Source organism: Lates calcarifer, linkage group LG16_LG22 (assembly GCF_001640805.2).
Source record: "Lates calcarifer isolate ASB-BC8 linkage group LG16_LG22, TLL_Latcal_v3, whole genome shotgun sequence".
NCBI lineage: Eukaryota > Metazoa > Chordata > Actinopteri > Centropomidae > Lates > Lates calcarifer.
In genome coordinates, this window is record NC_066848.1 from 11661365 (window position 1) to 11674154 (window position 12790).

A 12790-nucleotide genomic window follows, 5' to 3' on the forward strand; every position below is an offset into this window, starting at 1 on the left:
GAATCACCTGTCAGATGCATTTCATAGCATCAGCTCATAGCCTGAGGTTTATCTGAGGGTTTTATAGCTAAATGACACAAGGCAAAGGTGCAATGGTGTGTTTATATGATAGTGGGGAAATAGTGGCAGAGAATGGATATGAATGGATTGAAAATAGAATAATTACATTATTGTAATTTAATTATTGCCCGTGACAAATAAAGTAAAAGATTTTAAAGCATGAATACTGGTCAAAAGAAATGGCTTTCATTCAAAGTGACACACTGTCGAGTCAAGTTAATGGATTTTAGCAAGTTGAGAGTCTGCGTGCTGCGCTCCATCAATGAAGTAGGGGGAGGCTGTCTGAATATGTGCCTTGTACACTGGGCAGCACTGGTAAACATGGGCAGCATGCTAACTGGAGACACAGCATTCGATACTCTTAGCTTGGTATCAGTTTGTCTAAACTGAGTCTGACTTGAACAAGGCATTCAAATGCAGCTGGGTTATAGCTGATGCATTGCACTTGGTTAGCCCACTTTATATTACACACACAAGCTGTTGCTTAAAGCACTTTCTGAGAAAGACTTTCTAAAAAACTAGGTTTTTTTCTAACAAAACTGGCCTCACCAAATTCTAATCTATAGTACATTATTCATCCTTCTGTATACTGCATGCTACAGCAGAATATTTATCTTTCTGCCACCCACACAAGCCCTGCAAATACTGAGTTAGATAAATGAAACAGTAAAGCTTTTTTTTTTTCTTGAGGAGACATATGCTTCATCAGGGAAAGGAATACTATATAACTAATGGAAAGTAAGTCATATTGTCTATTATTTACGTTATTATATTTGCCACTATTCCCTCTAGCTAGCCTACATTGTCAAAAGACAGATCACTTAATAAATAAATCAAAAAAGGTTCCTTCAAAATGCCACAACTGTGTATCACGGGGTTTTAATTATTTGATACTGATCAAAAGTTTCACTGGGAGCCATCTGTTTTACATCATGTATTCACCTAAACTTTCTCCAGTTATTGTATCTTGTGATCATTAAACAGATGGTTGGAAATGACTCACTCTAAAAACCTGAAGCCACATACGTCATCCTCTCATTAACTGTCAGCAGTGCAGCTCTCAGTGCAGCTGCCACATAAGTCACAAAAACATCACTGCGTCTACTCTAGGCCCAGTAAGGGTGGGCATGCAGAATATCATGAGTGCTCATGAGAATTCTTTTAAAAAGCATTGTAGCTGTAGTTTGAATGTAAATCGATTCCCTCTATATTCATGTGCAAATAAAAGCCTTGTGGTTACACTTTAACATGCCTGCTGTCTTGTTTTGAATTTTGATTAGGAAGAGAAAAAAAATATGGAGCGTCTTTTACCCTCTGATCTATTTTTGAGCACAAGGTGTAGAAGAATTCCCTCCTCTGGAGTTTGTGCTGTTGTTTGATTCAGGGCAGCATTACTCAGCTGTGGGTGTGACTCAGACTTGCTACACTTCTAGGAGCAGCCGGTGTCTGTGCTTCACCTGAAAGGCATGATGGAGCTGCAGGAGAAGGGACTGTGTTTTCACATTTGTTGTAAGACAAGTGCCTCTGTATAGCCTCATCCTTTCTTTACCTTACAACTGTGTCTCTTTTTCTTCTCACCTTTCTCTTCCCCTGTCTCCTGCAGCAAAATTCAGAAATATACAGAGACAACTACACTGAAGAAAATCTACATGTAAATAGCAAAGTGTTGTTTATGTTCATCATCAGCATCATTTTTAATCCCACATTTATTTTGCATCAAGTTGCTTGTTGCTGTGTGAGCAACAAGTTAGCCCTGCAAACTCCACGCCACAATGCATAGGTCTAAAACACCTTTATGTAAATAGAGCTGTTAGAAATCGTAATAAAAGTATGTAAGATAATCAAGATATTAAAGTTTAGAATCAGTTGTCTGTGGGTTCCCATCGCTCTGTTTTCTCCTGCTTGCTTCTAGCTCATTTCAGATCTCTTTCTGTCGTCTTTCAGGATCTTTGGGAATCCAATAAAATGCACCCCCTTTGCTTGTCCCCAACTATTCTGGCATCCCGGGGCACAACAGCTATCCACCATGTTCACATTTTGTAAATACAGCTGGCGAAAAGACAAGTTAGCTGCTAGCAGTAGTATGGCTGGCAGTAATTTAAACAGTGCGTTTTTCTGCCAATATGGCAGTGTTTTGATTTTGACTGTTGCATGCCAGGATTGCGTGATGTCAGCTACTGGAGCTCTATACAGTTGACAGCCATGAAATTTTGTACAGACATTCATGGTCCCCAGAAGATGAAGCCTTTTGTGCCATCATCAGGTCAGATTTTCAATTTGTAATAGCAGTGCTTTGCTCTCCCAGGATAGCTGTAGACTCTTAGCCTTGTTTTTAATTTTCTGACTGATACATTTTGGACAAAAAAGGTCATTGTACAGTAGCAGATATACACTCATGAGCAGAGCAAATGTTTACCAGCAGAACAGATGGCTGCAACATTACACAGTTTTAATGGTCTTCTCATAACATTTCCTTGACATTTTGTGGACATGTGGAGCAGACTTATGGTTGGATTACACACAATATAAAAACAAACAAACAGCTCCTGTTGTTGTTGCTTCATCATGTCCTTCTGTGGGAACCATCTAAATCAGGTTCTGTTGAATCTTATGACTCCAGTCAGACGGCATTATTTCCTCTTCGAATCAACATAATACTGTTCGTGAAACAACTTACAAATATGTTGGAATAAAATCAAAAGGCTGAAATCAAAGCTGTTTGTCTGAGGTCCTTGAGGGTCCCGAAAACTGTATATTAGAGTAAGAGGTTTTCACTTGAAGGCAATGTTACTCTTTAGATACTGCTGCTAAGGCCTTAGAGACAAAAAAATAAAAAAAATAAATAAATTCTACAGCCCACAGCAAAAACAAATACAGCATTCCTGGACAGAAATAGATGGTCCCTTTTTTTTTATTACTTCTGTGAGCAGGGCAGGCTGTTTGCTTAAGGGCATGGGGAATACCATGACATTTGAGCCCAACATTCCCATGATTTATATTATGCGTATATGCCAGTAGTCAATCAGTCCTGCATTGCCACTAGCAGCGTTATGGACGAGCATGTCAGGCTGGTTGAGGGCGAAGACAACAAGAGACTGAGAGTAAGTCATAATGGAAAGGCATATCTACGGTATTCATTATCACTTCATGTTTTGTTTGCTGTGATCAAGTGATTTGTGATGTTTGAACACCTACTGATGTGTAACACCTGCCACGTATTAGGATGATTAATGAGCAAACCTGAGGGAGCGTCCAGTGACACACATTGTTTGCTCTTTTGCTGGCATAAAGAAATTAAAAAGATCAGTCAGTTGAGTTTTCTCAGTGTGGCGGCGGAGGATTCATTACTTAAGCAGCTCAGCGTTGCTGCTGCTGATTAAAAGAAGTTGCTGTGCATGGTTGACTCTGGTTGCCCTGGATGTTTTTTTCCACACAATTTGACGGGCACTCTCTTTTATTAGGGTGAGTTTAAAAGACATAAATCATGTATATCTAGCTTTCCTGTTGCTCTTTGCTTCTTAAATCCCCATGACTCAAATAAGATATTGGGTACATGTTATTCCCAAATTTATCTTGGCTATGTGAGATTTTGGTTTATTTATTTAATGGTCTGGCCTGGATATTTTTGTGTGTTTATCAAGTTTAACAGGTCATCTGAATTTTAGTCAGCGACTTCCTGTAGGTCACATACTTAACTTTCCGTTTAGCTTAAAAATCTGTGTTTGACACAGTGAACTGTAATAGCTTGCACAAAGTCTGATGGCACTGCAAAGACAGAGGCTGCGCTGTGGGGCAGCATGCTGTGTAATTGAAGGGACATGGTGGAATCTCCTCAGTAAATGGTGAAGGACACAAGATGTGTTTTCACAAACCTCAGCATTTAAAGCTCATGAAACAAAGTAAACCTTTAACGCCTCAGTTCTTCAGTGAGAAAGTCTTTGATGATGTTTTATAGGGACAACTTTTACTTTGTGAGAGTGGGGGGCTCACTTGTGCCCTGACATCGTAGGGGGTTGTGTGAAGTCAGACAGTGCACTCATCTTCCCTGCTTTCCTCCTCTGGTGTCTTACACTTCCTACGCGCTATGGCTTAATCACAAGGTCGGTACAAAGCGTTTCGAGTATGGCAGGTCTGTGTCTGCCTCTCACCCACTCACTGAGTCTCCCAGGGAGATGAGGTATACGCACACCTACGGACCAGGGATCCTTCCAAACTTTCTGAATACTTTCCACTAATTGCCCTCGGCTGGTGTTCTCTGTGAATACAGTGTATGGTAAATGCAGCTATTGCCCCCATTTGATGAATAATAAAACCCAACTGTGGCAGCTTTGATGGGTGACAAGCCGTGATTGTTTCATGTCTTTGACAGAGGCAGAATAGATATTGTATCAGGCACTTGTTATCAAAGTGGATGAAGGGAAAGACGGAAGTTAGAAAATGTGATTCATGATAAAGGTGATGAGCAGGCAGGATGCAGATCTTTTACTGCTCTAACAACTGCCTGAACGTGGTGAGGTAGTGCCTACTTTCCTCTTTTTTTCTTAGTCCCTTTTCTTCTTTTCCCACTCCTTCCAGCAGCTCTGCAATTAAGAAAGCCTTAAACGCTCAGCCCTGATGCTTTTGTAAAAAGTCTTTGTTCTGCTGCCACATCAACAGCAGCATTGGTGGGTGGAACACATCTTAAATGATTTTTCAAATTAATTATTCCTTCTCCCTGACGTGGGTGAATAAAGGTGTTAAGATTTGGCAGACAATCTCTTAGTGGTAAAGCATTGCTTAAGTAAAAATTTGCTTTACTGTCTGTGCACCACCTCAAGTCAAACAATAGTAAATACAGAAATCAATAAATGTGTAAGAAGAAACTTGGTTTTAAAATGTCAAAATGCACAGCATTTATTTCAATATAATCACAAACGTATTTAGCAAAAATCAGACACAGTTTTGACAAAAATAAATAGGTTTTATGCCTTTTAAAGGCTTCATACTGTCACAGTAAAGTAAAAGTACAACATCCTGATTTGCCAGTGTTCTCAAAATGAATCATTTTTATAATCCAGACGTCACACCGTCGCTCATATGTCATGAGCTGGAATGTTAACTACACATCACTGAATAATGCCTACCACATTCAAATAATATTTCACCCTGTTTTGCCAGATGCAACAATACAATGCGGTGGTATTACAAAATAAACAATACTTAAAATTTTTCCCACAATGTGACCAAACTGCCTTAAACAGGCTCTATCATCACACCTAACCACGCCACAGAATACCAAGGAAATGACAAAATGCGAAAGGTCCTCACTGTTGTGTTCTGATTAAATAAGAGAGTTCATTGTCTAAAAGGCACTTTAGAACTCAGGCCTCACAGCTACAACATACAGTAATTTTGATTAAACCTTCGGTGCGGTGCACTGATCTGTTCTCTACATGACTGTACTGTTGGAGTCATCATCTTGTTTTAAATCACTCCTTGAATGCATACAGTACTAGAGAACCGGCATTGAGGTTAGAAGTTATGCTTGAATTTCAATCAAGAAATTCAGCCATTCAGTTCAGATTGGATGTAAAAGTTCTTTCACTGAAAGGCCAAATCTATGATTTTTTTTTGAGACATAGAGCTTATTTACAACTATACCTATTTGTGGTAATGAAAATATTCTTGGTTTTACTCTTCTGTTAATACATTACTGATTTGACCCAACTTTTAACAGCATGTATAAGACCATAGTTAGTCCATGTATAAGACCTGCTAATCAGTCCTGGGAGTGATAGCAGAAGTGGTTCTACTGTCTTGTTCACATTGGATTACAAATTTACATGTTTGCTACAAACTATCTCTTTAGGAATTCCCATTCTTTTCAGAAAAAGACGGTGTTACACTTGAATTGAAACACTTAATGCCATTACAACCTACACACACAACCTACAAAAGTGGTCGGTCTATTCTTTTAGAAAGGATGAGGCCAGTGCTATTCTGTATATTTCAGCATATTGCTCTTGCTGACAGTTATCCCCTCTGTGCCATAGAGCTCTATTGTTGTCCAAAAACTATTAAAAACGCATCTACGAGCCACATTCCATGCCATGTTCCTTCATTACCACGAACATGGACGCTGTGGTTAATTGTGAGTTAATCCCATGTACACAGTCCTGCTGCTGCAAATATTCACTAATGCACCAAATTTACTGCTACAAATAGTCCCTTATAAATGCATTTTTCACTCCCATTTGAGGAGTTATTTGCAAAAAGCTGCAGAGCCCAGCTATATGAGGAAATTACTTTGCTTTTTTTTTAAACGAAAGTATTTATTTGTGACCTATTTTTAAGACTTATGTCCTCAGTAGGAACACATGAGCTCAGGGCCGAGCGCCACAGACAGGCTGGGAAAGCAGAAAAGTATTGAAAGAGGGATTAACACTTTGTTAGTTGAGTCTTTTCACTGGATTCGTTGACAGTAAGAAAAATATTGAATTTCACCAGCCTCGTCCTTCAAAGCGTAATTAGGTGATAATCTTCTCATTCACTTTGATGTTACACCATCACAGAGAGGTCAATCTATGGTCATACCTCTCTTCTCATGAGTGTAAACCTCAGAGTAAAATAGCCACCTTTAGCTTGGTAAAGAACCCTAATTGTCTCTGAAACCGGCGACCCTCACTGGCCAAGCGGCTTGTCGGCAGGTGCCTGGATGTTGTTGGCCGTGCTGACGGTGTTGTCGCTCCTCCCTGTGCTGTTCTCCATCCTGCGTTGGGAGGAGGAGTTGAGCTGACTCCTCTTGAGGACTTTGTTAGCCAGGAGGCTGCAGGTCTTCCTGTACTGGTGGCGCAGTAGCGAGTAGACAAATGGGTCACTTGCCGCCTTGCTGTAGGCCAAACATTTGGACAGCACACCCCAGTGAGGGCTTATGGGCCCTGGGCAGAAGAGCTCTACAATTCTACCTCAAATAAAAGCAAGGAAAAAAAAAAGAGGGAGGGGAAAAAGTCACACACATTCAGTGAGCAAAATGCAGCAGTTGAGCCAGTTCTTAGATCAGTGTAACTGGAGTGGAACACATCCAAAGCAAATGAACCTCCCCTGGTGCTGTTACATTGTGAAAATGTCATCATTTCACTTGACTGAAATATCACCACCATGTTGGGCAATTTGAACTGATGGGTGTCAAGTCGTTTTTGCTGCTTCTGGAGTTCTCGCTGATTAAAATCAATTTTACAACAAATCCAGCGCCTAACACTTATTATGTCCTAAAAAATCAAATTAAATCCAAGATAAAGTTAAAAACACAACAGGAGTACTGTTTTGTTTTTAATCTGTCTCCTTAATTAGTGTGATCTCCTTAAGTCGAACGTGTCTCACCACCTCACAGCTCCTAATGTGCTTCCAATCTATTTCCATACCACAAATCTAACAGCTTCTGACAGGTTGCCACCACTAATACTGGGTATAATACTAATGAAAGCCAGTGCTACAATCACTGACTCATTTGCTATCTCTCCCTGTCTCTGTCTCTCTCCCTCTCATCTCCCCAAATAAGGGCTCAGTGACAAGGATTAGAAATGTGTGTAGAGCCAATAAGCTGTGACATTATGAAAAGGAAGGCAGTTGAAAATGTTTAATATGTTACCAGATAACAAGACAACACTGAAAATCATTATCACCGTCTGTATTCACACAATAAGCAAAGTATAACCACATCAGCTGCCACAGCAAGGTAAGTGAAAACTCAGTCTTTCTGTTAAATATATTGATTCTTGGGAGAGTTGCTCTACTTCTTAAATGAAATGAGGAAGATCATATGAAATATTTTTTAATGCTGAACAAAGATAACATGTGCAGACTTCAACTGTAGTTCCCCAGTCTGTCTCCTTGAAGCTGTATGCTAAGCATTTTCAATCTTGCGATTCAAAAGACAAGAAACCTTCACATCTTTTATTGTACACGGTGTTAAATACCTCTCTTTCTCTCTCTCTCTCTCTCTCTCTCACACACACAGTATTATAAATCTCTGCTCACCTTGTAATGACATAAGGTGTGAAGCACACCACAAATGTGCCGATGAATGTACTGATCTTCTTGGTGGCCCTCTGCCTCCTCCGCTTCTGCTCATCCAAGCATTTCTGCCGCACACTGCCAAAGCACACAGGTACCATTATCTACCCAGGAGGCATGATCAGAGACACGCCACACATAATGAAAACAGAGAAAACATGTGGGATGGGGATGTGAAGAAAGCACTGAACTGTGTGCTGTTATCTCTGGGGATTACACTGGGGAAATTTCACACTGCACAGACAACAATTATGTAAATGAACAGTAGTTGGACATTTAATTGAGTAGAAATCAGGGTGGACAGCAAATGATAGAAAGGAAGAACTGAGGATAGGTCTTACTGACCTTAATGAGGCATGATAATGTAAACACTGTCTAACAGCAGGCTTTACAGTCACATCATCATCAGTTGAGCACTTTTAATTCATGTGATGTCACCTATAAGGAATCTCTAGAAAGTTTGTGTATATGTATATTTTCAGTTACTTCAAAGTCTACTTTTGACAGCACAGGCCTGCTGCTGCAACTATTCATTTTCAATACTGCAATTATTTTTGCAAATGGCTGATTGACTGGTTGTTAAAATGCCAGAAAATAGTGAACAGTGTGTCACAAGTCAGAATCCAAGGGGATGTTTATAATTGCTCATTTTGTCCAACCAACTGCCCCAAATATTTCATTGATAATAATGTAAAACAGAGAAAAGCGGGAAATCCTGAAGCTGGAGCCAGAAAAAAAATGTTTTTTTCATTTTGGTAAATAGATTTATAATCACATTTTATTATTATTTTTATATATATTATTATCAATTCAGCACTGTTTGCAAGGCAAAAAAGAGAAAACACACCATCATCATCTCCTGTTCATGTTGTATATAAACACAGTAAGTGCAGAATGTCTTAACCCTCATTGGAGCAAGTACTGATTTTTTTTTTATTTTAAGATCAAAATGCTCCTTCTTAAATGATTGGCAAATTGGAAAATGAAATGGTAAGAAAGAAACAAAAAACGCTTTAAAGGAACAAATGGATTAGACTGGATGCATATCTACTGCGTGTTTTACCTGGGATGAATGTCCACGAGCAGCACCAACGTCTGCATAGTGATCACGTCGATGCGTTTACAGTGAAACCTCGCAACTTTCAGCACTTTCAGATACGTTACACACATCACGATCAGCGTGAGGAGGAAAGTGAGGGAGTGCAAAGCCACGGTGAAAACGACAAACTGCGTCCCGGATCCCTTCGCCCTGGCGTTGCAGAGAGTGCACGACGCGTAAAGGTGGTGGTACCCGACCCAGGAGCGACAGGTGGCGACCGTGGAGAAGCAGAGCGAGTGTATCCACGTGTATCCCAGCGCGATCACCGCGTCCCGGTGCCGTATCCTCGAATGGTAGCTCAGCGGGAAAACCACCGCCACCCACCTATCGATGCTGAGAGCTGCCATGCTTAACATGGAGTTCGTGGTGAGAAAAGTGTCGAGGAAACCCATGATTTGACAGTAGCCGCTGCCTCCTCCGGGGTGGCCCGTGGTGACGAGCCCGACAAGAGTTAGTGGCATGTTGGACACGCTCAGCAACAGGTTGCAGAACGTCAAGTTAAGGATGAAAAGACCGGGCACCTGTTTGCGGATCTCCGGGTTGTACAGAAAGCAGATCAGCACTACAACGTTGGACAGCAGCGACACGAAAATAATCCCCAAAACCAACACGGAAGCAACTATATCCGCTGCGTCCATGGTGCCTCCTCTCAAATATCCAGACTTTTGATGAGTGCATCCACAGTCCTGATGCAAACTGTCATCGCGAGTTGAAGTCGCGGCGGTTATGAGTCCAATACATTGTCATGCTTACCCTCCCGGGGCTCCAAATGTCTTCAATAAGCGAAGCGGTCCCTCCAGCTGCGTCCACGATTGAGTCGCGGGGGATTCATGGAGAGGATGCTCACCTGAACGACGTTGTTATGGAGAAATTTGGAAGTCTGTTTCGTGGGAATGGGGTCACAGCTGGAGGCTCGTTCTCGTGAGGCGCTGCGGTAGTTTTCAAGCACCCTTGTCATGCCACTGGTCTCCGGTCGGGTTTCCCGGCTGCGCAATTGCGCGTTGACACGATGGGTAGCTTTGAAAAAAGACATGAAAAGTACTTCAAGCTTTGGGTCTCGGGCGGCCACTTATATTATCTTCTCTTCCAGGGTCTAAAGCACGTCGCTGCACCCCTGTTCAAAAATAGCTTTTTAGTGTAAAAATAGAAGCACGACGCACGATTGCGTGGCTGGTGGTGAGGCTGATGTCATGAGCGTCACGTCGAACACAGCAGTTCTGATAATGAGATGTTTTGTGCAAATGCCTACACTAAGTTCGTGCATATTATTAAAAAAACATTTTTTATCATCATTATTAATGTTTATTTGCAAGTTAGTGTCTGACCAGAGTGAGTCACATCACCATCCTGACTTAATTTATACAAAATTCTCAGCAGCAAACACTTACTCTTCAATGCGCAGCTCAGATATCATTGCGATGGAAGAAGGAGACCCAGAGCCTCATCAGTGCAATGTTCAAAGCCTTATATGGCGCTTTAAATGGACGCAGTTATGAGGATTGCTCCATCCAGATTACACAGAGTCCACAGTGCAGCAGCACCACCGTTTCATACTGTGTGTACAGCCTCCAGTCTTGGTAGGGAGGGAATACTGTGTTTTCACTGGCTTTCACTGTCCCATGACCAGAAAAACATGCAAATGCTAGTGTGTGTGTGTGTGTGTGTGTGTGTGTGTTTAGTGTGAGCCAAGTGGGACTGGCTATAATGACTGACGTTGCTCTCATTTCTGCAGGAGCAGGAATGCACACAAGAGGAAAGGTCAGTAGGGGTCATAAGGTCATAAATAATAACCAGTGGTTGAAAAAGTATTCTGTAAAAAATTATGCAAAATGTGTTTAAATCAAAAGTAGAAGGCTACTCCTTTTGCAGAAAAATGACCCCTGTTAGTGTTATATTTATGTCTGAGCTGCATTCTAATGTTGTAGCTGATGGAGGCAGAGCTAATTTTAACTACTTTACAAACTACGGCACGGGTAAATCTATAGCAAATGCATTATATTTCACAAATCGACCTATGATCATATAGGTTGTATGTAAAATCTAAAAGTAAAGTGTCAAATAAATCTAGTGGAGTAAAAATCACAGTATTTACCTCTCTAAAGTACTTAAACTGTAAAGGTTTAAGTAAAGTCTGAGTATCTCAAAATAGGTTTTAAGTAAAGCCCTTGACTAGATATACTTAGCTACCATAGGAAGTGAGATTTGGTAAGCATTCTTCATAAAACTCTACTTTATTAACATCACATAATTCCTACTTTTGAATTAAATCCCCCATGTGCAATGGCAAGTAGAGCTTCAGTAATGCTCAGAAGAATTAAATATTCCAGTTTGGTTAAAGTGAAAGAAAACAACAAAACATTTCCAGTCTGTAATACTCTCTTCAGTAGTGCATGAAGTTGGTGGTTATAAAGATGTGGCTGTTTAATTTAGAGTTTCCTCATCTTGTTTCAGGAATTGTGAGAGTTACAGAGTTACCAGGAAGTTCAGACATTGTCAAGAAGGCAGTGGAGGTTAAATAAGAATGTCTTTCTGTGATTTGCCCTCAATCTGAATCCTCTCAGTGTGGGGAAAAAAACTCCACTGATCCAGATTGGATCAAACGATTATTTGATGCAGGTCTGGTAATATGTCTGAGGAAAGAGGGCGAGGCAGCATACAAGTCTGTTGATCGTCCTGCTGATGGGAGAGGACATAAATGATTCTCTGTCATCCTTTAGTCACTACAATGTATTGTGGTAGTGGGTCTACAGGCTGCAGTGTAAACAAAGCAGAATTCAGAGAATGAACTCACAGAATGAGCCTTTTCATGTGAGGACTGTGATGTACGACCATCATATTATATTAGTCATTTAGCAGCTTCTACTTTCACCTATTTGAATAGACTCATTTGCCACTGTCACAGACCACCATACATCTGAGCTCTCCGAAAATTTCAATTAACATGTTCAATTAGACTCCTCAGTAAGGATGAAAGTTAAAATTACTAACTTAAGAAAAAAAAAAATCATTTTCCTCAGATTAGTTCCAGGACCAAAATTAAAAGTGGATGTGATCTATAGTGTTTAATTGAAAGAGATTTCTCCACTGTCCAGCTACGAGGACAGGAGAAACCAGTCTATTTGTTATAACAGTGGTCACACGTGCAGCTGTCTAGCCATCCCATAAATTATCGGCAATGACAAATTGCCAATAGCAGCCTTGCAGATTTTCTAATTAATTCCTCTGAAAGAGAAGTTTTTCACTTCTGCCCTGTCCACACCGTGAAAGAACAGATGGTGAAACTACAATTGGATTTTTTTTTTTTTTTTTTTTACACAGTGTCAAGTCTCTGCAGTGCTCCCCTTACCAGGATAAAGTTCAACTTCATTTGCTTGCAGACTTTCAGTTAATGAAGTGAAAGGTTACAGCTAAACACAGCCATATATAATCCTCCAAAAGTCTCTGCAGACACCTGCAGTTTTTTATTTTACATTTATAGTAGATGTATTTTTATCTGTGACCCCAGATGTGGCTGTAAATGTATTCCAAAACTATTCTTATTGGTTAACTTTGGTGAATGATCTGTCATTGCTGGTCTAT

At 40.5% G+C, this 12790-nt stretch overlaps 1 protein-coding gene across 2 annotated transcripts; it reads right to left on the reverse strand.

Annotated features, from left to right (window-relative positions):
• Positions 1-4933: 4933 nt before the first annotated feature.
• LOC108897272 (G-protein coupled receptor 26) lies at positions 4934-10806 on the reverse strand. 2 transcript variants are annotated; one of them, XM_051076902.1, is made up of 4 exons: positions 10600-10806; positions 9176-10228; positions 8077-8190; positions 4934-7000 (listed from the first exon to the last, which is right to left on the reverse strand). In XM_051076902.1, exons 2-4 carry the CDS (start codon positions 9847-9849, stop codon positions 6721-6723), a joined length of 1068 nt encoding a protein of 355 aa, XP_050932859.1. In that variant the 5' UTR covers positions 9850-10228; positions 10600-10806; the 3' UTR covers positions 4934-6720. The 2 variants fall into 2 exon arrangements, with proteins under 2 accessions (XP_050932859.1, XP_018552329.1); XM_018696813.2 differs by lacking the exon at positions 10600-10806 and having other exon boundaries at positions 9176-10582.
• Between the last annotated feature and the right edge of the window lie 1984 nt (positions 10807-12790).